General features: G+C 44.4%; 2 protein-coding genes across 3 annotated transcripts in view; both read right to left on the reverse strand.

The window, feature by feature from the left end:
- LOC123236523 (kinesin family binding protein) overlaps positions 1-925 on the reverse strand; it is a 25,260-nt gene extending 24,335 nt beyond the window's left edge. Inside the window, exon 1 of the mRNA XM_044662936.1 lies at positions 494-925. Coding sequence (XP_044518871.1) covers positions 494-925 — 432 coding nt within the window. The remainder of the gene's footprint in view (positions 1-493) is intronic.
- Positions 926-2,231: 1,306 nt separating this feature from the next.
- DDX21 (DExD-box helicase 21) lies at positions 2,232-26,091 on the reverse strand. 2 transcript variants are annotated; one of them, XM_044659192.1, is made up of 16 exons: positions 25,929-26,091; positions 23,323-23,733; positions 22,079-22,318; positions 19,618-19,693; positions 18,423-18,601; positions 17,458-17,575; positions 17,149-17,334; positions 16,474-16,619; positions 14,832-14,981; positions 14,094-14,255; positions 10,376-10,495; positions 9,827-9,900; positions 7,045-7,204; positions 6,611-6,745; positions 5,390-5,434; positions 2,232-5,054 (listed from the first exon to the last, which is right to left on the reverse strand). In XM_044659192.1, the coding sequence occupies exons 1-16, from the start codon at positions 26,013-26,015 to the stop codon at positions 4,803-4,805; spliced, it is 2,541 nt and encodes an 846-aa protein (XP_044515127.1). In that variant the 5' UTR covers positions 26,016-26,091; the 3' UTR covers positions 2,232-4,802. The 2 variants fall into 2 exon arrangements, with proteins under 2 accessions (XP_044515127.1, XP_044515126.1); XM_044659191.1 differs by having other exon boundaries at positions 23,242-23,733.

Consider the following 26,091-nt stretch of genomic DNA (forward strand, 5'->3'; position numbering starts at 1 on the left):
GAGAGGGAGAGGGAGAGGGAGAGGGAGAGGGAGAGGGGGAGAGGGAGAGGGAGAGGGAGAGGGGGTCTCTCATGGCTGGTGGGACAAGTTTTCTGACTCTTTCTTTCCCCCTCTACCACCAGACGCATAGCATAGCTCTTAGGCCCTATCCCCTCCCCCGTCCCTGGTCAGCCCTAGGCCAGCAAGGGAGGGCAAAGAAGGGGCTCACCTCTCTCCCTCCCCCAGTCAGCTCCAGGCCTACAGCCAGTCACTGCGGGGGGTGCCCCTAGGCCAGCAAACACGAAGTCACAGCAGGGAGCTCCCCTCTTCCATCAGCCCCAGGCCCCCAGACGCATCCCCCTCTCTAGGCCTAAAGAAGCAGGGTCACGATGAGGGCGAAAATGTGCCTTCTCTCCCAGAACGCAGCCCTAGGGTCACAGCGGGAGGTGCCCCTCCCCCGGCCCACAGCCCCTGGGTCACCGCGGGGGGTCCTGCTCCCTCCCCTGGGTCAGACCTGGGCCTGCAGGTGCAGGGACACGGCAGCTGGCTCGAGGCGGCTACGGCGCACCAGGCGTAGGCAGTTCTGCAGGTGCTCCTCGCCGGCCGCCAGCTCCTCCGTGTCAATGTGGTTGAGGCCCAGCTGCAGCTCCACGGCGGCCAGGCGCACTGCTCGAGCGCTGGGCTCAGCCCCAGCTCCGGCGCACTCAGCCACTGGCCCCTCCTCGGCGTGCGGGCCGCCGCTGTCGCCGCCGTCCCCGGCCTCCTCATCCTCGTCCTCGTCGGCCGCGGGGCCTAGCAGCGCCTTCACCTCCTGCAGCAGCTCCCGGGCGCGGTACTTGGACTTGTACGGGTCGTTCTCCGGGTCTTTCTGAGACTCCACCTGCGACAGCGACAATGACGCGTGGAACTTCTCGCAGGCTGCGGCCCAGGCCGCCGGGGTCGCCATGGCTCCCGCCTAGTCCGCCAGGCCACTGCCTGCGCGCCCGCGTCGCGCACGCAGCGCACAGATCGAGGGCGAGGCTGCGCAGGCCCGCCAACCAATGGCAGCAGGCACCAGTGGAAGGGGGCGGAACCTCCGCTGCAGGGTTACCATGGCAACACAGCTGCGCCTGCAAGGAGTCTCCGCTTCTTCCCTTCCCCCACCCGGCACGGTGGCTGCGCTGTGATGTCATGGCTCTCTTGGACCCCGGGGTTCCGAGAACCTCCGCCAAGCTGGCCTTCTCTTACCCGCTCTGAGAGCCGATTCAATTCAGCGTTCATTCATTATACACCAGCCGTGTGCGCGACCTAGTCCCGGGCAGTTGACCGAGCGGCTACGAAGATAAAACAGGAGCCAACATTCCTGCTTTGAGTCTGGGAAGAAGCCCACGGGCATTAATTAGGCGCCCAGGTGGTGCTGGGGCTGGGGGCGAGCATAGATAGACCCAACCAAGAACGAACCCTGCCCTGGCCTTCCCTAGGGTCGTGTGCACACTCTGTTGCCTATAGGATAAGGGACAAAGCCCAGCATTTGTCATTACACGTCTTTTTTTCTCTTTTAAGCCCTTATTTTCTGTCTTAGAATCAATACTGGGTCTGGTTCTGAGGCAGAAGAGCGGTAAGGGCTAGGCAATGAGGGATTTGTGCTGGGTCACCTAGCTAGGAAGTGTCTCTGGCCACATTTGAACCCACGACCTCCAGACTCCAGGCATGGCTCTCTAACCACTGGGCTACCCACCTGCCCTCAGTACAAGTCTCTTCACAAGCGGATCCCCACTGACCTCTGGGGGCTAGCGACCATCCCTCGTGGGTCCCCCAGACTTGCCTTGCTACCTCTGCAATCCCAAGTTTCATTCTACAGAGGCGGGAGTTTATTGAGCAGAGGAGTAAGCCTCAGGCAGGGGGATCCATTAGGAGCCCACTGCAAGTCTAGAGGAGAGGTGATGAGGGGCTTGGCTAGGGTGGCCCATGTAGGACAACTAGAATCCTCACCCTACAAGTTCTTGGTCTTCTGACCCCAAATCCAGCTCTTTTCATTACATTCCACTGAATTCCATGACCACCAGAAGAGCCGGTGGCCATGTTTCTGCTCCTCCATGACCCACTAGGTACTGTCAAGATCCTCCAGGGGCAGGTAGCTCTCTCTCCCCCTACCCCAACTCCCAGGTGTACAGCCTGAGTCTCTGCCTATAAAATGGTCATTTCTGCCCTGTCCAGTCTTACAGCATGAGGACCAGACGGCTGTAGTTCATGGGGAAAAAATGGCACAGACATAAGGAAACTAAGTTTTTATTATGGTATAAGACAGTATCTTAGAAAATATTTACTTTTAATAATTTCTGTTGACAGTTGCCAATTCATGACCAAAGTGTGTTCCATAAATTCATTTGATAAAAAGCCATTTGGAACTCAAGGGCAATAAATGGTGGCGAGGTCCCTGGGCCAGCCCAACAAAACCTCCTTTATAAAGCACATCGTGGGTTCTAGTGAATGGTATTAGCACAAGTTTCATCACATCATTTTGAACATTGGCATGTTCTTTTGAAAGTCTAATTCTCCAAAGCTCAAGTGCACCACACTAACTTTTGTATTCCTGTTTCCCTTTTTGCATGGTAGGAGCATTCTTGATTCCCAAGCACAAAAGCCTACACTCATAAGCCCCTTTAGACTGCCCCATTAGTACTAGGTGGCTTTAGTTCCAAAATAAAGGCTATTGGCTAAGGAGCAAAGGTTTGCCCACTACTTTGGGCAGAGGCAGATAAACTTGCTAAATTGTAGGAATGAGGGGAAAAGTTTTGTGAACTGTAGTAAAAGCCATCCTCCCCCCTTCCCACAGCCCCAACACGGACCTAGTAAAAAGGGGTGAAATGCCACAAAGCCAGCACTAAAAAGAGGATCTGTTGCAGGACCACAAGCTCTGGGTTCAAGATGGAAGCTCTGCCATGTACTCGATGTACATGTACTCCATGTACCTTATTGGAGCTACTTCTCTGGGGAGTCACTTTCATCATCTAAAAAACTAAGAGTCCTAGTCCAACAAAAGCCCGACCTCCAGGCTTTCAGTAGAGCATCCTGAGATGAAAAGGGGGTGCAGGGATTGAGGGGTTTCAGCACACTCACAGATGCAGGCATAAACAACCAGAACCACAATGAGTTCAAAGAATTTCCAAGAGCATCAGTGAATGGGGATTCAGCTGCTCATGGCACCACTTTCTAAAGGGGACATGTTTCCCCATTGATCAGAGCAGCTGGAGGTTGGGGGTCTCCAATGAACTGGTGTTTCAGAGAGCCAAAGGAGAAAAAAATGGGGGTCTTCAGGACCACAGGAGGCAGAAGCAACCTTAGAGATCTTTAGTCTGCCCCTCTCATTCTATACTTTAGGAAACTGAGACCCAGGGATTTGCGGGATTTGCTAGTAAAGAACAGAGCTGAAATTCAAATCCAGATCTTCTGATTCCAAACCCAGTGTTCCTTCCACTAAATCTTATTAGAGTGGGTAACCCCAAAAGGGGCTTCACAAAAGCTTGTTAACTGCTCATTTGGACTATTAGGCCTAACACACCCCTGCACATAGACAAGGGGCAGGGTCTAGGAGAAGGCCACAGAAGATTCCCCAGAGGAGGAATGGGAACCCAGTCAGGACACACCCTTATGGGGGGAGGAATGGACATGACTCAGATCATTGATGGAGTCTCCAAAGATACTTGACAGAACAGGAAGAGTCCAGCAACTGAATAAACCATTTTCACACAGAAAGACCTCTAGCACACAGTAGGTACTTAATAAATGTCTGCAGAATTAAAAAGTAAATGAACACTAACATTACAGGGTTATAAAAATTTACAGAATGAAAATCAACTTAATTATTTTCCTACTACTAAACGAGAACCAGCTTGCCAATCACTGCACTGGGTTTTACGCCTCCCTAAGATGGTGTCTGAAATTTTTCTCATAATTAAAAAAGTTATCCAACTGTTTATTTCATCTGCTTAGCAAATCCACATTTTTTTCATTCTAATAAATAGCAATGTTTCTTTCCCAAATGGAAGAAGAGTTCAAAGTAGATTTAAAAATATCTGCCTTCCTTTCTTCCCAGGTGGGAATAGGGATGAAATTATCTTCTGATGTCTGACACTGTTAGACACCTTTTGTCAATTCACTTATTTTTCTTCTACCAGGAAGGAAGGCCTGATAGAAACTGGTTCAAGCAACTTGGATCCCACACCACCGAGAATGCCTATAATTTATTTCTTGAGCACCAAAAGCAGCATTAGATGTACAAAAACACGTTTTTTAATAGCAAATCCACAATCTTCTCTGTGGATATGCCAGTTAGCAGGACCCAGACTCTAGAACAAGCCGAATGCCCAATGCTCATCAGTATTTACCCTTAGCTGATGACTCCCCCAGGACAATTCATTCAACAGGCCAAATGGGAATATCTGTTGCAAAAACAATCTTTGGCTACGCAGGAAGGGTCCTTGGAGCATGAGTGCCCAGGAGACTGTCCTTAGGGTAAAACCGTATCCAGAGACACCGTTGATAACAACTACCGCCAAAGGAGGGTAGTCTGGGCAGAGAATGGACTTGATTTAAAGCAATCTATTGACGTGAGTTTTAGAATTAGAACACATACATTTAGGATGTTATCCTCAAACTAAAGCCTTTGTAGACTTGGCAGACAAAAGGATGGAAGAACCCAAAGGCAGACACCACTCAATGCAATGAGCACTGAGGGCTCCTCTGGTGAGTGGTAAAAGGGAAGCAGGAAGCAGTTCTAATAATCTGTATAGTCTGCAGAGTGCAGTGCTGTCTCCACATGTAGTCCTGTCCTTTTGTGCATCCTAACGGTGAGAAAACGCTCTCTGAAAACTTCGCTTCTGGCCTCTGTTTTGAAATTTGTCATTCCTGTTGAAGCCACCAAAACCACCGCTCCGGCCACCTCGGCCACCACCACCTCGGCCGCCGCCTCGGCCACCACGGCCACCACCGCTCCGGAAATTAGAGAAGCCCCTGCCTTCATCGGGCTGCTGTTCCAGCTCAGGTCTCTCTGTGGCCACAGAGAGCTGCCAGCGCCTCGAGTCCTGCCAGTGGTCCTGGGGAAAATAAGATATGTTTGTCCCAATTTAGATTTCTAGACACTGTCTGAAGGAAAGCAATCATTTTCCATCCTTCTAAAGAACACCTTCTTCTACAAGAGGTACAAGTCCCAAACTGGCTTCATTTTTACCTGCTGCCCTTGAACATTACAACGCTCTGGGCACTGCATGGGCTCCCCATCAGAACTCTGAACTCTGATGCATGATGGGAAACTCCCCTCCCACTACTTTGAAAGAGGACCTTACAATCCTAAGCCATTTGCTGGACCCAAAGAACCCGCCCTCCCCATGCTACACCCTCAGCCACTGCTCAAAAGTCAAAAAGAGCATACCTGGAATGATTTTACTTCTGCAGCAGGGACATCAAAGCAAACACCCTAAAAAGGAAAGGAACATAAAAATAGTTTCATAAAGGAATTAACACAACTACACGTCCATCAGTCCCTGAACAAGGCTAGCTATCCCTGGCCAAGGAAGGCAACAGAGGGGGCAGAAGGCTTCTGTGGCCGGGCCCACAGTCTGAGGTTTATGCATCTATTGTCTACTGAAGAGGTGATATTCTACAATCAAAATACAAAGCAAGAAGGGACTGAAGAGTCAAAAGCCACTCAGAATGGCAGGAGGAACCCTTCAAATCTGACTCAACACCCAGGGCCTCAGATTTAATCATGTGGTTGAATCTTTCCATCCAATCAGGATTCCATGAGAGCGCCAAAGGGAGAGTGCTTATCAATTCTCTCACAAGTAAGAAGTGGCATAAAAGACAATGATGACATCAGAAAGGAGACCACAGAGAAAGGCTGAGGTCCTCGCAACATTCAAGGCCATCCAGGATAGACTCCATACACTCTATGGAGAATTTAGGGATAGATGGAGGGGAGAGGAAGGTTTGAAATCTGCACCAGCACAAAGGGCCTTGTCCACATCACAGCCCTGTTTCTTCCTTCCTTTAAGACCTTGGGAAGGACACTTGGGCTATTTCCTAATGGCTCCCAGGATCCCCCCACCTATGAGCCCTTGATCCAGAGGTGTGTGTCAACAGTTATCAGGAAGGCCAAGTTTTCATATTCTAGTTTGATCATACAAACCTAGTTTCCCATGAAAAACTAAAGAAAAGGGATGATATATTTTCCAGGGTAGGATTATTCAGGTCTTAAAATTCATCTCACTACAAAGAGGTCCAATGTTGCTCTAAACCCAAGTCCACAGAAAACCCTCCAGATTACCCAGTTTCTAGTTTAGCTTTGAAAGTCCATAGAGAGTATCCACCCCAACCCAACAACCCAGCCCTTCCCCTGCCCCCTCACTCACTTCCCCTGTTCAAAGCAGGGGGATTCTAGACTAAGACTTTTCTGGGTGAGGGTCCCCCTTACCATAGGCTCCAATCAATCTCCCCACCAGCATTTATTTTATACCTCCTGGTTGCCAGGGCCTGTGCTGAGCTGGCTCTTTTCAGGGTCTCTGTCAGCCTCTACCCAGGGACAGCCTTTCCCACCCCCACCCCCCCAACCTCCGTCCAGAAAGGCCCATGTTGCCAGCTGGCCCAGCCTTACCGTCTTCCCCTTGAGGAAGGTCATTCGGGTCACTTTGTCGTCAATCTCTTCCCCCAGCTGCTCTTTGAGCCCCCTCCAAGCATATCCAATGTTGTGCATCTCTATGGAGCACTGCAAAACCATTGTCACAAAGCCCTGGGGGAGTAAGGGACCAAGAAGAAACCATCAGGAATCTTGTCCTGTTTCCAAAAGACATGGAAAACATGTCCCTAAACACTCCTTTTAGCCATGTTCTACTTGATGCAAAAGTCATAGCAGAGTGACTGAATCAGAGTTCAGTTTTTCTTCTTAAAAGAACTCACCAGCGATTTACTTCTCACAAAGAGCAAAAGCAAATGGCACCTGACAGAAACCACAAGGGAGAGAACATGAACCAGGGCAAAGCCTGGCTCTCCGACCCCCCCACTTCAGAGAGAGAACTGTGGGCGTCTTACCACATCTGAGTTAATCAGGGAACGCTGTTCTACAGTGGTCGCCCCTGAGATATGGGCTAATGCCGCAGCCAGGGCTTCCACAGCCCCCTTTTCATCAATCAATTTCTGAGCCGTCTGCCTGAAGTTGTTAATGGCCGCAGGGGGTACCGAATCCAAAAACCTATGATGTAATCAAGAGCAGACTGATTTCCAAGAACTATAAATGTTCAGCACCTTCAGAAAGATCGCAAAGCTCAGATCTAGAATCACAAACAGCTGACATTTGTCTGGCATGGTGCCACCTAGGCCTGGCCACAATGTTATGACATAGCTATTATTCTTGTCCCCGTTTCAGAAATGAGAAAACCGAGGGCCTGGGAAGGTGACTCCTAGCCCATGGTTACACTGCTGGCAGTGAGCCTGACTTCCAATACTCCTTCCCTACTCTGCTATGCTACCTCTCAGGAGCACCTGAAGCTAAATCAATCCCACTTTTACAGAAGGGCTGGATAACACAGCTGGGATATACCCACACTAAATGCAAACTTTAACTGGAATCCACTGTACCCTTATATGCTGCCCTTTTCAACAGTCCTGGATAAACCCTCAAGAGCTGGCACTACCACCTGGTATGCCTGGCGGGCAGTGTCTAACCCAGCCTTAGAGTCCTTGGCTGTTCATAAATGCATTCCCCTATAGACTTTGGGTAAATGACCTCAGCAAGACAGTCTATGTTAAACCCAAAGAGCCCAGCTTTTGGGACAAAAATCCACTATTTGACAAAAACTGCTGGGAAAATTGGAAATCAGTAAAGGAGAAATTGGGTCTAGATCAACATCTCACACCCTACACCAAAATAAATTCAGAATGGGTGAATGACTTGAATATAAAGAAGGAAACTACAATTAAATTAGGCGAACACAGAATAGTATACTTGTCAGATCTCTGGGAAAGGAAAGATTTTAAAACCAAGCAAGAGTTTGAAAAAGTTACAAAATGTAAAATAAATAATTTTGATTACATTAAATTAAAAAGGTTGTGTACAAACAAAACCAATGCAATCAAAATGATAAGGGAAGCAAATAATTGGGAAAAAATCTTTATAACAAAAAATTTTGACAAAGGTCTAATCACTCAAATATATAAGAAGTCAAATCAATTGTACAAAAAAAAAAAAATCAAGCCATTTCCCAATTGATAAATGGGCAAGGGACACGAATAGGCAATTTTCAGATAAAGAAATCAAAACTATCAATAAGCACATGAAAAAGTGTTCTAAATCTCTTATAATTAGAGAAATGCAAATCAAAACAACTCTGAGGTACCACCTCACACCTAGCAGATTAGCTAATACTACAGCAAAGGAAAGTAACAAATGCTGAAGGGGATGTGGCAAAATTGGGACATGAATGCACTGCTGGTAGAGTTGTGAACTGATCCAACCATTCTGGATGGCAATTTGGAACTATGCCCAAAGGGCACTAAAAGACTGCCTGCCCTTTGATCCAGTCATACCACTGCTGAGCTTATACCCCTAAGAGATCATAGGGAAAAAGACTTGTACAAAAATATTTATAGCCCCTCTTTGTGGTGGCAAAAAACTGGAAAACGAGGGTATGCCCTTCAGTTGGGGAATGGCCAAACAAATTGTGGTATCTGCTGGTGATGGAATACTATTGTGCTCAAAGGAATAATAAACTGGAGGAATTCCATGTGAACTGGAATGACCTCCAGGAAGTGATGCAGAGTGAAAGGAGCAGAGCCAGAAGAACATTATACACAGAGACTGATACACTGTGGTACAATCAAACATAACAGGCTTCTCTACTAGCAGCAATGCAACGATCCAGGACAATTGTGAGGGACTTATGGAAAAGAATGCTACCCACATTCAGAGGAAGAACTGCAGGAGTAGAAACACAGAAGAAAAACAACTGCTTGAGCACATGGATCAATGGGGATAAGATTGGGGATGTAGACTCTAAACGACCACCCCAGTGCAACTATGGATAATATGGAAATAGGTATTGATCAATGACACATGTAAAACCCAGTGGAAATGCATATGTCAGCTACAGGGAGGTAGGGGATGAGAAAGAACATGAATCATGTAACCGTGGAAAATTTTTCTAAAAAATAAAAAGTTTTGGGCATTAATCTAATACATGAACCTTCCAGGAGCTACTGAATTTGAACATGGAGCTCTAAAATGACAAAAATCTTAAAGACCCAAATGAAATTTTCAAAGAAAACAAAAAAATCCAGTAAATAGTAAAACGGTGGATTGATGTTTTTGGCAACTGCCCCCTGACACAACAGAAGAAGAGTACAGAGACATAGGGATACAAAAATCTAAGTACAGGTGGCTCTATGAAGGGAAAATGGGGAGGAAAATCCTGCCTCTGACAGTCACTAGAAAGATGCCCCTCCACACTCCACAAACACTCACTCATCCATTCTGTTTCCTGGCTCGGGGTTCAGCCAGACTTCACCTGCCAAATGGCAAGGATCTGAGGAAGCCACGCTGTGCCTCCCCATGAGGTGAATGGGAGAACCAAGACTTATGTTGATTCCCACCTAAGGCAGCCAATTCTTGGCAAAGCCTAACTCTCTACCTACAATGTGGGATTTCTGTACTCTGCCCTTCATGATCCCTTTTATTTATATCTCCACGAAAACATCATTCATTTACCCAAATGCCCCATCACAGAACCCTCCCTCATAACAAAAACAACTGGGGGCAAACCCAGCCAACAAAGTAACAAAGTGTGATCACAGAGATGGGGGACAGGCACACACTCACCTGATAGCATCTTTACTGGAGGCTTTAATTATTTCAGAAGCACTAGGAACACCCACACGCTTGAATGTGATCCCCTATAAGATATCAGATCAAAACAGCCCTTGTGTTAACAATTGTTAACATTACCCAAAAGGGACAGGAACACCCCAAGCTCAATTGTTTCCCACACAAACACAATTCTTAATAAAGACAAACATGAAGACTGGACCATCATGACTGCACCTCAGAAAATGGCCTCCTAACTTCCAAGAGGGCCATTTTTGTAGCTATGAATTTGAATGGCTATATTTGGAAAATACAAAAGAAGATTCTTCTGGTTGGCTCTGAATCACAGGGTAACCACAACAGGATCCCTATTCACTTAACCAGCAGCTTTTAGGGAGCTTAGCTTAGGGCTGGCTGGAGGGAAAGAAGAAGTTGAGAAGGATGATGAGAAGGACTGTGTAACAAGGTGATGGAGGGAGGGACTGAGCACCTGTAAAACAAAGTGGTTCCAATCCCAGAGCCACCATGATGCCGAGGTACTGAAAAGAAAGTGCATCCACTCACCGCCTGCCGCTCCACCTGTGCCAGTTGGTGCTGCTCCTTCTTCTGATAAAAGCAAATGCAGATCCCAGTCCGTCCGGCTCGGCCTGTACGCCCAGAACGATGAATGTAGGACTCTACATCCTAGTATGATGAAATGGAGAATTGAATTTGGAAAAAAAGGGAAAAAAATTCAAAGAAGCAGCCCACAGAGAACCAGCAGATGGAGAAAAAACTCCATCTTAGAAAGAATGCCAATAATACAAATGAACAAAATAAGTTATTTTGTAAAAACCCTTAAGATACTTGGGAGTTTTAATGACATTATTTTCTATTAAAGAAAATAAAGGCAAACATTTCTTAGTGCTATAAACTAAAGAATTTATGTCTGATTACTTCCTCTTTTTAGATATAAGCTTTTGTTTATTTTTAATTTGGAAAAGTCAAAGTACTTAAAAATTTTTTTAAAATAATTTATTTCCCCGATTTCATATAATGAACAATTTTCAACATACATATTCCAAACTTATAAGATTCCCTCCTTCCCCAATTTGATCTGGGTTATACATGTATTATCATGCAAAACATACTTCCATACTGGTCACCGTTATGAGAATACTTATATAAAACCAACGCCCCCACCCCCAAATGCAAATACATTATAGTGAAAAATCGTCTGCTTTGATCTGCATTCTGTATATCTGATTATTTCAAGGCCACTGATTTGTTCAATCTTATAACTATTACTATCACACCAAAGTAAACCTTTAGACTTGCAAGAGTTTGTATGCTATGTTTTAAAAATTAACCTAGGTATATCCAATTCTCAAAGGGTAAGGGCTCAATATTTGATAAATCTAATTAGTAAAACTAGAAAGTCATCTTAAGAGACCAGGTTTAGACCAGGATCTCATACCATACACCAGAGACCCATGACCAAGATATAAAAAGTCATATTATGAACAAATTAGAGGAACAGGGAGAAGCTACCTTTCACAAAGATGGAAAGGGTAGTTCTAGGATTAGAAGAGGATCATAGGAGACAATTTTGACTTTATAACATTTAATAGTTTTTACCAAAAAAAATCAATGCAGTTAAAATTAGAAGTTAAGTAGTACAAGGGTTAAATTAGGAGTTCTGACAAAATAAGAGAGCAGCTTTTAATGAGAATATAGTAGAGTTGTAAATTAATATTATCCCTTTAAGCCAGAGAAAACTAGCAGCTCTTAAAAATTAATAATTTAATTAAAATTAAGATAGTAAAAGAATATAGTAAAATTAATATAGTAAAGGAGAGAAATATAGGAAAAGAGGTAGAGAAAGAAAATTTCCTAATGTCTATACTAGTTATCCTATAATTACTACCTATAACTGCCTATAACTACTGCTAATAATAACCAGCCCACAAAGTTCCAACCCAATCTAGCCCAATCAAAACCAAGCCAATCAGTGTTTAAATACAACCCCAATTCGGTCTGTCAACTAAGACCAGCCACTTCCCAAACCAGAAAAGGTCAAAAAGTCCTCTCAGTTAAGCTCAGGCCTGCCTTTATATTCCAGCAACTAAACGCCAACTACCTGCAACCAACACACTCCCAGCTGTCAACTTCTCTGCAACTGCCAGCCCTAACTGTCAACAACTGACTCCTTTTATAACCTTTTTCTACCTCGATTCCTGTCTCTATAGTTTCTACTTCCTATCACTGTGGGCTGGTTAATCCCTACACATCTCTATGGCAAGAGGACCTCCAGGTCCCCCATTAAATTAAAAAAAGAATAAAGAATTTCTTTTTATAGTAGTTAATAAGGAAAATCTTTACAGCAAGTTTCTTTAATAAGATCTTATTTCCAAGACATATAGGGAACATATTAAAAAAAGATGGGATGTCCCAAAAGGCTCTTAGAGCACTCTATACAACAATAAGAGCTACTTCCTAGGGGGCAAGTGGCCAAAGCATATGAATGCATATTTCTGAAAAGAAAAGCTAGCTATCAACAGCAATGACAAAATGCAACAAATCACTAATAATTAAGAGAAATGCAAATTAAAATTCTGAGTTTTACCCCACAACATCATATTGGCAAAGATGGGAAAAAACAAACCACTGACCACTGCCTATGGGAGGTCAGGCAAACTAATGCCTGTTAGAGAAGCTGTGAATGTGTCCTTCCATTCCAGAAAGCAATTTGGAAATGCACCACAAAAGTCACTAAATTATGACAGTGCATACCCCATGCCCCAAAGAAGTTAAAGAGGGAAAGGACTTTGGTATTCAAAAATTTTCATGGTAGCAAAGAATAGAAACAAAGGATGTGCTCATCAGCTGGGGGAGGGCTGAACAAATACAATGGAACATTACTCCCAGTAAACAATGAATGGATCCTGAGAAACCTGGAAAAATTGGTAGAACAATCTAGAATGAAGAGAATCATTTCAAGAATAGCCACACTGTGAAAGGGAATTTTTATTCCCTTTGTCTATTTTAAGTTAATCAATCAAGAATTTAAAGCACCCCTACTTAACATTTAGTAAATCACCAACAAAGTAAGGTCGAGCCCTAAAAGGCCACAAGCACTGCTTCTCCCCAACTCCAGTGCTAGGCAAATAGAAAGGCTGTAATTAATTAAGCAAAACAGGGCCGTGACAGGAGAGCTGATGGGAGCTTCGGATCTTTGTCCTAGCTCTTCATTCTGGGCAGCTCTTAGCCCCAGAAGCATGAGTTCTAGTGGCATTCTTGGAGGTCTTGGCCTCATGTGTGCTGAAGGTTCTTGGCAGTTTTTAGCGTCTTTTGGTTCTTTAGATTTCAACTTCCTGATCTGGACTTTGGATTCTGGTGAGGAGTTGGCTTCCTACATTGGGAGACTCAGGCTGAAGAGGGATACTTAGTCGGGTGAGACTCTTGCCTCCTTGGCATGAGACTGCCCTTTGTGGTTCAGCTTCTTCATTGGAACGCCTGACTGGATACATTCTCACCTGACTAGAGGCACTTTTGTGGACTGGTAAGATTTGCATTCAGATTCATATTCACAGTCTGGAGGCACTAGGATTAGGACTTGGGGTATTTTTAGCTAGGTGATATTTTCTACCTCCTTCCTATATTTCCCACTCTAATATCTCCTTGCTATAAAGATACTAAACAGCCTACTGACTCATAGTTTAACTTCAATTTTTATAAATGGCAACCACGACAATTTTTTAAACCATTATTATTTTTGTTAAACCAAATGTTTAATTATTACCACTTTTAATTATTACAACACTACTAACACTACTGTCTAGAACTCTGACTAAAAACATGAGGTCTGACCAACATATCTGAGATCTTTTCCTTCTCTCTTCATAAGAGAAGGGATGGACTGGAGGTGCAAAATGGCACAGATACTAGGTGACATGACAAATATATGACCCTGTTTTGCTTAATGAGACTTGTATGTTATAAGGGGAGTCTTTTAGGGGGCAAAACTAGTGAAGGAAAAAAAACATCAATGAAGCACTTAAAGTAATGCATAGAAGGAAGTTCAGAAGAGGAGACAGAAAGAAAAGGACAACTTTGGTAAAGCCCAGTAACTTTAGGATCTACTTGACACCCATGACTTCCTATTTGTTTCTCTCTTTTTTCTTTGTACACAAGAATGGTCATACTTGTAGGTGTTTGTCAAGTTCAGAAAAGCAAAGCATACAAATCTGTATTTTTAAATTAGCCAAGCCTAAAAGCAGGAAGAAAATAGTGTGCTCCTTACCTTTGGAGGAGAACTCTGTATAACCAGATCAACCTCAGGTATGTCTAAACCCCGAGCAGCCACATTGGTTGCCACCAGGACACCAAATTTACCATTCCGAAAACCCTGAAGGGTAATTTCCCTTTGTTTCTGTGGAATATCTCCATGCAATGACTGGGCATCCTGCCAAAGTAACAAACTAAGTCTGAGTGAGGAAAAAAAGGATAAGTTGCTAAATTTAAACCACTTATTTTTCACACAGAACCCCCAAAGTAGCCAGGATCATCACAAAATTTTAGCCTAAAATTAAAAAGAAAAATGTGTATAAATTATTTGGTACATTCATTAGTCATCCAATGGCCCCTTATATTCAGTGGAGGTACGTACTCAAATAGTACACAATGAAAAGGAAATAGGTTTTGTAAACCAAGGCAGAATGGAAAGAACCTGTACGCTGGAAATCAGGAGACTAGGATCCAAGTTCTTTGACAAGTCTATTAACTTCTCTTAGTTTATGCTAAGGCCCTTTCTAGCTCTGACAACATGTGTTCCCATGAAAAGCTATGCCTACTGTTGTTGGGGAAGATCCTCACATTCCTTACGTGAGCCACATTTGCAGTTGGGAGATGGCCACAAAACACTGACCCAACATTGAAGTCCCCCAAATGGGGACTCTCCTATGGCTAGCTTCTTCAATCACTGCCTGGGCAGCAATGGGAACAACTCCTATTCACTTCCCGGGTCAGGAATGATGCCCACCTGCTTTATTGATTCATTCAAGGAGAGCTCCTGAGCTTCCTTCTTTGTCTCACAGAAAATAATGGTCCGTCCATGACTCCCGCTATAGACCTGGATGACATCACCAATGACTGCTGCCCTCTGAGACCAATGGCAGTTGATGGCCAAATGCTTTGAGAAAGAAAAAAGAGCAATTAATTCCTTGTCTGAGGGCATCCAGAAATCAACCAGTAGTAGCTGAATGGTTTGACATTAGACAGGATTGTCCTTATTAGCTTGTGAGCACAAAGCCGAGGATTCACCCTCTTACTACGTCATTCTTTATATTCCCCGTTTGTCATAGTGCTCAGCACACAGTAGGTGCTTGATAAATGCTAACTGAATGTCTAGTAGATTGCTACTCCAGGTTCTTGAAGAAGAAAAAAAATCTTTGTGCCAAACCAAACTGGATGCTCCCCTTGGTCTATCTTATTATTATTATAGGTCCTGACTAAGGAAATAGGAGTAAAGAAGGCACAAGAGCAGGCATTCTTAGGACTCCCATGGCAGTGTGGGAAGCCAATGTATTCCCATCAGAGTCAAGGCTTTAAATGCATGAAGTCAAGGAAACCACTGATTAAAATGCTGTTATCAAGATATGAAAATCACACATTTCCCCTAAGCTTCTCCCACACTGCTGCTACAGAAGTAGACAGGTGAGCAACAATGATAGGCAGCCCTTAAGTCCTAAGAGATGCCCCTTCTGATGGCTGGCTGACATCCCCCACTGCTTCAGTAGGACTGGGCAAGGAAACATCTGCTACCATGGGGGGACTAGAGAAGCCCCCCCAAGCTCTCCCTCAGGACCTTCAGCATCTTCCTATTTAGGCCATTAGGGCCAAACAAGCTCATCTGTGCAAAAGACTCTGACTAATCTCGAACTGGGGCTCCTCATTTTCTCTTTTCCTTTTCTCTTTTTCAACCTTTATTAAAACCGCATTAGCGTTTATGCCACCTTCTCTACCGGACCCTTCCTCATTAACTAGTGTGAGTTGCTAATCCTGGCATGGTCCAGCCAGATCACTATTGGGCAGATCACAGGCTGAGTCCTCATTCATAAATAGATAAATAGGGAACATAACATCTACCTCCCAGGGTCATTGTGGGGCCCATGGGAGATGCTCCAAAGCCCTCTGTTCATCTGAACTCTGTCAGGACAATGAAGATGTTGCTAGTAGAACACTCATGTCCCCAACATTGCAGGCCCCCCAAAGTCAATGATAAATACAAATGGAAACACTATTGTATCCACATTCCTTGGGGGTTGTCCGCCCACCCATCTTAGTCTTTCTCCTCCCCATTCCTCTGGTTCCCCGGATATGACAAGAGCTTTGTCATGTCTCCAGTCTCTATGGAAGAACATCCTCCAATAGGCTATTGATTTCTAGTTGCACCTAGTTAATGGGTACAACACAGAATAAAGTCAAAGGAGAAACCCACATAGCAGAGAAGCCAGAGAAAATGATGCAATAAAGATCTTGAAATTTAAATCAAATACTAAAATTTCGATGGCCAAAACACACGCACAAAGCTCTTTATTTCTGGTCTCAAGTCTGGTTTGATTAGCAGCCTTCTCCACATCAGTACCAACCAACAAGGCAAAGAACAGCAGCTCATCCATTACCTCCACAGTCACCGCAGCTTTCTGCGTCTTCTTCCCAATAAGGTCAACTTGCTCATAAGTGGATTTCATGTATTTCTTGGCCACATCATACACCCAGTGAGGACAAGTAGCAGAAAAAAGCAATGTCTGGGGATTGTCTTCTGAATCTTGAAGAAAAAAGCCAGCATTAAGTATACAAAAGGAAGAATGATGTAAGACTCCCAAGTGATTGCATGCATTTCTCAGACTAAGAAGGGAGCTTTGGAGCCGTGCTTTCTAAAGGGCTGAGTAAGGCACATGAGTACTAAGTGAGAAGGTAAGATAGCCAGTGGGCTGCTGACTCTCTTGTGGGTACTCAGGCCAGCAGCCTAACTCCTCAGTAAGGGAGTTAGAATATGCCTCAGAGAAGACCTCGTCCAATCCCTTCCTTTCCAAGATGAGGAAAATGAAGCTCTGAGGAAGAAAGTGCCCCCAGAGAGCTGATAGTCCCCATGCCAGGAAGAGCACGGGCACCCACCATTGATGCCTGCATCACCAGTGACAGGGCAGGAAGACCATCCCCCAAATAGCCCAAAGTCATCTCCGGGCTCACAGGAACCCTCCCTTCTTGTTCAGGGAGAGGTGGCCCATTTCAGCCTGACTTGCATAGTCCCTGGCCCTTGTGGACGCCCTCCATCATAGCAGCACCTTCCTTACCTTTCTTATAAGCCACAGTTAAAATTTCTTCCACCTGCTCAGCAAAGCCCATGTCCAACATCTGGTCCACTTCATCCAGCACAACATGCTGCACCTTGGTGAGGTCCAGCCGGCCATTCTGCAGATGGTCTTTGATGCGGCCTGGGGTGCCCACCAAGATGTCAATCCCTCTCCGAATGAGATCGACTGCCAAGTAACCACAGGAGGGAGGTGTTACGGGTGCTCCTTCTGCCTCTATCCCTTCCCCAGGGCCAGAGGAGCCCGGGTTGGCTCAAGAGTCTTCACCCTAGCCCTTTTGGCTATACTCACTCTGGCCATTATAGGGCGTTCCGCCATAGAAACAAGCCACTGTCAACTTCTTGGTGATGTCACTGAAGTCTTTGCTGACTTGGATTGACAGTTCCCTTGTAGGGGCGAGGACCAGGATCTAGTGAGAGAGGTCAAGTCTGAGGCCAACTGCGACAACTGGGTCCAGAAACCAGACCCAACAGGACTCAATGACCCAAATGGCTCCCTCCCTCTCAAGGCAGTAAGGCCTAGAACCCCAGGAACCATGAACTCTAGGAGATGAGGCTTGAGCAGGGGAAGAAAGGGAATGAGCACCGAGTAAATGTCTCCACTGTGCTGGGCACTCTGTATGGCACTTTACAAATATTCTCTTCTGTGGCCCTCACAACAACCCTGGGAGGTAAATGTTAGAATTATCTCCACTTTACAGATGAAGAACCTGACGTAAACAGAAGTTAAGTGACTGTCTTAGGGTCACAAAGCAAGGAAGTGTCTGAGTTTGGATGAGAACTCGGTCTGCCTAACTCCAGGGCAAGAGCTGCTCCACGAAGCTACTAAGAAACCAGTGCAATGATTAAAGGGCAAGAATTCTGGATGTCAGGACTCTCTTGGAGCTCTAGATTTGACTTCCTGAACACTTGCCGCTTTCAAACCCTCTCCTTTGGTCCTTCTAGTCATGTTTTTTCTCTCTGAATCTGTCGGCCCCAGGTCCTTGAAGCAAAGAACCAGCTACAGCTGAGAGGACCCAGTAAATCCGTCTCCTCTGGAGTCACTCTGAGGGCGCAGGCTCTCCCTACACCTCAGGGTATTCCAGACTGGTTCATGCCTGGCATCCTCATCCAGGAGTTGCCCTTCTCTAACAACCCTCCTCACATTCCTTTCTTTTTTGAGGGCATTTTTGAGAGGGTCCCCACCAGCAACAACTGAAAACCCACTCAGAAGAAGGGTCTGGCCAGAAAGCAAGCTGCTGTGGGCTGCTGTGCTACCTTTGGTGCACGGCCTCTTGCTCGGGGCTGAGTGTCTCCCTGAAGTTTTTCAATTAAGGGGATGGCAAAAGAGAATGTCTTCCCTGTTCCTGTCCGGGCTTGAGCGATTAAGTCCTTTCCACTGGACACATGATGAAATGTTTTTGCTTGTATAGGAAACAGGTAGGTCACTCCTCGGGCTAGGAAAGAATACAATTATTTTTTAGTGACAATGTGACACCACAACCTGGCTGGGCCTGGAGCCTTGAGGTCCTCCATTAGCACACCACCACTGTGTTAAACTGCAATCTTGCATGTTCTTTCTTTCAAAATCATTATAACCCACAACTAAACCTGCCCTGGAACAATTGGGGCAGCCCAGGGGTGGTACAAATGAGCACTGACATGAAGGCTGGACTCAAGGGCACAGGCCCTGACTCAGCACTCCTCCATCCCTCCCTCCCTCCGGTTCCCCTCAGGATCCTGCTGGCCTGAGCAATTCTCTCAGCCTTTTCTTCTTTCATGTCGAGTGAGTGCGTACTCTGCTCTGGTCCCTCCCAAGGTTTCCAAGGGATTGGAATATTGCCATAAAAATCTGGGACCAGAGAGCCTGTTTCCTTTGTAAAAAAGGCCAGCACAGGGCAGAGTTCCAGAAGTGAAAGGAAAGCCCTTCTTTCTTCCTTTACTGCATCCACTCCTAGGTTTTCTGTTCCCTTTTCAGTGTTGACTCCCATTAGCCCATCTGCTCCTGAGGAAACTCATTCTTTGTGTACTCTGATGACTTTGCAACTCTACTATCAACAAATGCCCTTAACCTGTTTCTCCCTTTACTCCCAATTTTCTGGTGCCTGAAGGAGTTCACAGCTGTTTCTAGGAGGGTCCTAGATCTCGGGTTGCAAGGCATCTAAGAGGACATCTAGTCTAAGCTCTCATTGTATAGGTTAGGAGAACTGAAACCTGGGGAGGTGAAGAGAAGGGGCTGCAGTAATTTTGCACCTCAAGTATATCATGCATTTTCTACTACCGATGAAAAATTATCAATAAATTCTTAAGTCCTTAATTAGAAGACCTAGAATTTTAAGGAAAATTACCCTGCCCCAATTCTTACTACAGCACCTCAAAAGAGAGATCATCTCATCAATAAAAACAATCTCTTTCTCAACATGATACAAAAAAAGTGGCTAATCAGTTTAACTTTTTTAGCTAATAAAATTACCTTTGAGGAGTTGAATCGTTTCTTCAGAGATGGGGAAATTAGAGAAAGCACCTTCTTTCTGCTCTGCAGATAACTCCTATTTAAGAGAGAGAGAGAGAGAGAGAGAGAGAGAGAGAGCACTTTAGAAGCAGAATAAATAAAATTAGTAGCTTCCTATATCAGTATCATAATCCTTTCCTAAAAAACAAAGCTTAAGGAAGGAATTCCTTTAAAACAGATTTCCTACTATATCTCAACTAATGTAAAAAGCAGAAGGAGCAATCATCATCTCAGATGAAGCAAAAGTAAAAATCCATCTAATCAAAAGAGATAAGTAAGGAAATTACATCTTGATAAAAGGTCATAGACAATGAAACAACTTCAATATTAAACATATTGCATCCAGATTCCAAAAGAAGTTACATGAGTTACTAGAGGAAATAGTAAAATAATATTAGTGGGAGACCTGAACCTTCCCCTCTCAGAACTAAATAAATTCCACCAAAAAATAAAAAAGGAAAAAGTTAGGGAGGTAAATAAAACTTTAGAAAAGTTTGATATGACAGACCTCTGGAGAAAACTGAGTGGGAATAGAAAGGAATACGCTTTTTCTCAGCAGTAAATAGCACCTTCACAAAAAAAGACTATATAATAGGGCATAAAAATCTCACACTCAAATGCAGAATTAAATAAATACTTTTCAGACCATAATACAATTTTAAAAAATCACATTCAATAAAGGGCAGCAGAAAGTCTAATTAATTTTTAATTAATAGAACACTAAATAATCTTATCCTAAAGAACAAATAGGTCAAAGAACAAATCATAGAAACAATCAACAAGTTCATTAAAGAAAATGACAATAAAGAAACACAATACTAAAATGTATGGGATGCAGCCAAAGCTATGCTTGAGAGAAATTTCTAAATGCTTAATAAATAAAATAGAGAAAGAACAGATCAATGATTTGGGCATGCAACTAAAGGCAAGTTTTCATTAGGTTTTACTTTATGGTCTAAAGGGTAAGAACTTGTGCAACCTCTTTAAAAAAAGAAAAAACAGGTATTTCTACAGCATAACACACACATATCAGAAATAAGCTCCTTGAGGATATGGACCCTTTTGTTTCTGTATCCCCAGTGCCTACCTAGTACACAGTAAATATCTGTTGGTTAATTTAATACAAAAGATGTACTAAGGCCCTCCCAAACATTAATATCAAAGAACAATCTTACTCAAATGAGAAACTATTATGGACTATTTAAAACCAAACATAGGCATAAATACACTTTAAAGATTGTTATTTAGAAAGCCCTATGTCAATTTACCTTTAATGTGAGAAACAGAACAGACTAAAAAATAAAGTACTACAAAATTTTTATGAAATTTGGACTTTGAAAACTCCTACAAGGTTGTTAAAAAAAAAGGGGGGGGGGGGGCAGAATTAGTTTCCAGAAGACAAGTGTTTGATTATTTTTGGTCAACTCAAGCCAAAATTATCAATCAATCAAGGAACATCTATGCATTATTTCTGTATGCCAGGCAGTAGGGATACAAAGACTTAAGTGATGGTCTTTGACCTCAAGGAGTTTACATTTTATCTAGGGAGATAGTCTCACACACACAAACACACAAGGTAACTTGGGGAGAAAGGTTCAGGGAGGGGGCTTATGAAGATCAGAAGCAGAGGTGAGGATAGCCCTGTAAGCATGGGAGGGCAGGTTGAGCCAAAGCACCCAGAAAGAGGACACAATGTAGATGAGGTACCTCAGCAGGCTAGTCTGGCTAGGCTGAAGAGCACAGAAAAGGGAATCATGTACAATAAGGTCTTTCCTAGTTCTACAATTATGAGAAGACAGACTGAGGCCTAGCTGGGAAAAGCTTTGTCATTAGAACTCTCACTTGGATCCGAGAAACAGTAACAAGCCATTAGAGTGACCCGAGCACATGACCCAAACCACAAACTCCAAGAACTCCCAACAGAAGCTGTCTCAAAAACCAATGTCCGGCACCCTGTTTTCCATGTATGCTTCCTGCAGTCAGATCCAACAAAATATAAAAAGATTACTGGATCTGACCCAAACACAAGCCTATGAAGTCACCTAAAAACCCAATCAAATCTTAACAACCAACTGAAGCAAGTATAGGGAAGGGTCCTAACATAACTTGTTGTGTCATTGGCCCCACTGGGCACCTGGTGAAACCAATGAACTCCACAAAATGTTCTGTATATAATTAAAGGAAACACCAATTTCAATTAAGATTACTGAAAACAAAGATATTGAGTATTTTCCCACCCAAGTTCATGGATTCAAGATCAAGAACCCCAGGTCCATGCCAATTAAGGCTGGACTAGAGTAGAGTTAAGGGGGTGAGGAGGAACCATGAACCAGACTAAGGGATTAATTCTCTATGTCTAAATTCAAAACCCCCAAATGCCTGGAAACTTAGTAAATCTATGTCATGTCCAGTCTAAACATACCTCAGTGTCTTCAGCTTTAGAATCTTTCTCATTTTCCTTCTTTTTGTCTTTTTTGGGTTTCTCCAACTCTTGGTCTTCATCTTCATCATCATCATCATCATCATCATCATCATCATCCTCATCCTCATCCTCATCCTCTTCTTCTTCTTTGACTTGTTCTGTTAGTCCAGCTGGCAACTGGGATTTTAATCCTTTAGAACTAAGGGTGTGGCTTTCTAATCCTTTAGGAAGATGATTTTCCTGAATGCACACATAGTAAGCATATAAATTAACACAATCTTAAAGCAGAAACCAAAAACATGTACCTGAACAACAATACAACAGTATTTGGATTAGTTAAAAAAAAGACACTTTCATAGTGAAATGTCACAAAATATAAATAAACTCATATTAGCTAAGACTTCTTACCAATTTTTTCCCTCTGGTACTCTACTTTTTAAAGCATAAACAGCATTATACATAAAATTAAAAAAAAAACACACAACTCTTCAGTCCCTTCTCTTATAGTCCACAAGAACAGCTGCTGGTTACACCAATGTGGAACTTAGGGATGTCAGTGTAGCCAGAAGGGCTTTTCTAGCCCACCAAATCCTTGCAATCATCCCTCCCCCGCACCCCAAACCTCTGGCTTCACAAAGTCAGTGGCTGAACATTCCATTCTGAGCCATCAACACTCCAATTTCAGGGCACAATCTCCCAATCCAGGAATCAACAATTTTCAGGGATTTTTTTCTCTCTGTGATGATCAATACTTGTGGATGTTACCTTTAGCAAGTCTTTTCTCTTCTCTGAGCCTGTTCATCTATAAAATGAAGAGGTTGGACCCAATGGCCACTACATAACCTCTTCCAGCTTTAAATCTGTAGGGAGACTATGATTCTACAGCCAAATTCTCCTTCCACTGGTATCCTTCACCACTTTCTAAATCAAGCCTTTCCTGACTCCATTAATTGCTCATACTCTCTCTCCTTCCCTCCCCTTGTATTTTTCTGTATGTTTCATTTTGGGCTGTAGCAATATATACCACAACCTGAACCAGAATGAAGTGTCTTGGACTCCACGGCCTCTACCTGGCTCAGACCACATCTAGAATAGAAATCTATTAACTGGAACCAATGATTTAAAAAACAAACCAACCACAAGTCACTCTCCTGCCACCTTACCTGCTCCTCCTCACTGTGACTTTCTTCACTGGACTCCTCAGAATCAGATGCCTGTTTGGAGTGGGACAATCCGTTACTTACTTTCACCTTCTCCAGTTTTGGTGTTTTCTCTCCAGTGTCTCCATTTACTTCTCTTTCCTTCTTCTTGGCTTTCTTGGGCTTCAGGGGGCTTTCAATTTCAGAAGGCTCCTCTTTCTTTTTGGTCTTTTTGGCCTTAGAGCAGACCTCATCTGTAGAAGCGCCCCCTCTCTCTTTCAGGCTTTTGGGCTCATCCACAGACCCTTCCTCACTCTTTTTGGCCTTTTTTGGTTTAGGGGAAAAGTCTTCCTCATCCTCTGGGAGTTGTTCTTTCTTCTTGGCCTTTTTAGGCTTTGGAGAAATGACTTCTTCCCCCTTTTTCACCTTTTTGGGCTTAGGTGAGTCAAGCTCCTCAGTCTCTACCTGGGGCTCCTTTTCCAGTTTATCATTTTTTGATTTCTCTTTTTTATCTTTCTGCAAAATTCAAAGATAAATACATAAGAGACCCATATTAAGACCAAAATCAACTTATTAAATGAGAAAACTTTTCACTCCTTTATTCACAATTACTAAAAGAAACATTAACTGCACCTGGCCATCTCCTTATTTTTTCCAACTACTCTAGGAATTCTAAGTCATAGGATTCTAGATCTAAAACTGCAGGAAAGGTCAGAGGCCAGCTAGATCCACCTTAAGAGAAGTTTAAGTCCCTCTGCCAAGGTTACAGAATCTTAACTCCAGTTTCAGTGACATCCCTACTGGACCACACTGCCCTCCCTTCTTTTGGTAAATTCTTACTAAATCTAAGCACTGCTACAACCTCCTTCTAGTTATACATTTTTCTGAGGGGGAATAGAGAAAAAAGTGGGTGAGAGGTCATTTAACTATTCATTACCATCATTCTGGGAGAGTGCTAGAAATTTAAAAACTCACCAACTCCACTTTTCTACTACTTGGGAGCTATTTAGAGATTACATTTCAATTCTCCACTCTTTCACTGACCCAATTAGTAGAAATAATCAAGAGCTGCAAGGAAAGTGAGTTTGTCCCAGGGATGTTTTAGCTAATGGGTGATGATGCCTCAGGAGATAATGCCCTGGCTGCTCAAAGACATACCTCAAACCAGAGTTTGGTAGGAGGAAAAGTCACTGACACTGGTAACTAATCTTGACAAGAGACTATGACAACTGAACGCCATAACAGTTTTCTACCAAAAGAGGCATATCTAGCTCCTAACCTACTTTACCTGGATACCTGAAGGATAAACACACACAAAAAATGCTTTTTATCAGTCACTAGAGAATTAAGTTATTAGTAATGAAACTTTCCCAATCCTCTCCAATTCATAAACATATGCAAACAAACGTAGACCAAAAACTGGTCCTAAATGTCTTATCATGGATGTGAATCTTTCTTCAACATACTCTACTCCCACCTTATGCTACCATTTTAGCCCTTGTCAGGGTTGCTGAAACAATCTTCCTTTGATAGCCAACAGGAGTCCTAATCAAAAGAGTCTAGATACTAGAAACATTTCAAAGGTATGTTATTTCCCCAAAGCTACAATTCTAGGGGAAGACCTGTAGGATCATTTATAAAATAAACCTGATCTCTGAGAACATCCCCACATCAAAAAAGATCCCTGTCACTGTTTAAGTGGATAAACATGACCAGAACCTACAGTGATGTTCTCACTTAACTCGCCTTCTAGGGAAAATCCAGCTGTTCCCAAACAGGCTCCCCTTTTTATCTGCGGTCTTCCTGACCACAATTAGGCTCCTGGTAAGTTTTACTGTACTTGTATGGCCAGCACACAGGACAATGCCTGGGGCATAAGCAGCCCAATCTGTGGAGAACTGGGACTGTTCTTGCTTTATCCTTGTCTCCTGGGCTGCTAGCACAGTTAAGCATATGACAAGCGACTGATAAATGGTTCCCTATATCCTTTCCCCCCAACGTATCTCCAACACAGTGCCTGGCGTACGAGTTCTTCATCAATGCTCCCGGCAACAGACAGGTGGGCGGGGACGGACCCGGCTCGCCCCCAACCCTTCCCCCAGGTCTGGGACGCCCGCCCATTGGCCAGCGGCTCCGAGCCGGTAGGATGACGTAGGGTATCTCCCAGAGCCGCGGGAGCACGTGTTGGTACAGCGGGGTGCCAGGACCAGGGCCGGGATGGGGGCCGTGGGATGGGGGGGTCGGGTTAGAAGGGATGGGTCCGTGCCCCGCCGAGCTGGCCGGGAGGGGTCGAGTTTTTAACAGCACCTGCACCAGCACCACTGGCAGCAGCAGCAGCAGGAGGAGCACCGGCACCGGCACCGGCACCACCACCCGGGTGCTATACACACTTTAATTCGCTCGGGGGAAGTGGAGTTTGGCACTCACCCCAAGCCTCGAAGGCCCGATCAGGCTCCCCGTGCCCTTTTCCCTTGGGTAACGCGACCCAGAGTCCGCCCGTGGCCCCGCGATCTGGGACGTGGGGCTCTTCGCCTCTCAGGATCCCAGTTTCCTCACATGAAAGGCGCGGTTGGGGAGGGGGTGTCAAAGGTCCCCTCCAGCCCTAGGCCTGGGTCGCTAGGGGCAAACTGAGGCTCAGAGGAGCCAGGAGCCCAACCTGGGATCCACGTGGAGCTAGCGCCAGGCGGCCGCCCAAACCCTCCAGCCCTCACCTTATGCTTATGTTTCCGCGTCTGCTCCGCCGCCTCCATGACCGCCTCTGATTCGACCTCGGCTTCTGAGAGAAGCTTCCCCGGCATAGTAGTTCGGCAGCAAGCGCGCTCCGTAACCGACAGCCTCGTGGAAAGGAAGCAGACGGTGGGCAACGTCACCTCC

This window comes from Gracilinanus agilis, chromosome 2 (assembly GCF_016433145.1).
Source record: "Gracilinanus agilis isolate LMUSP501 chromosome 2, AgileGrace, whole genome shotgun sequence".
Classification (NCBI taxonomy): Eukaryota; Metazoa; Chordata; class Mammalia; order Didelphimorphia; family Didelphidae; genus Gracilinanus; species Gracilinanus agilis.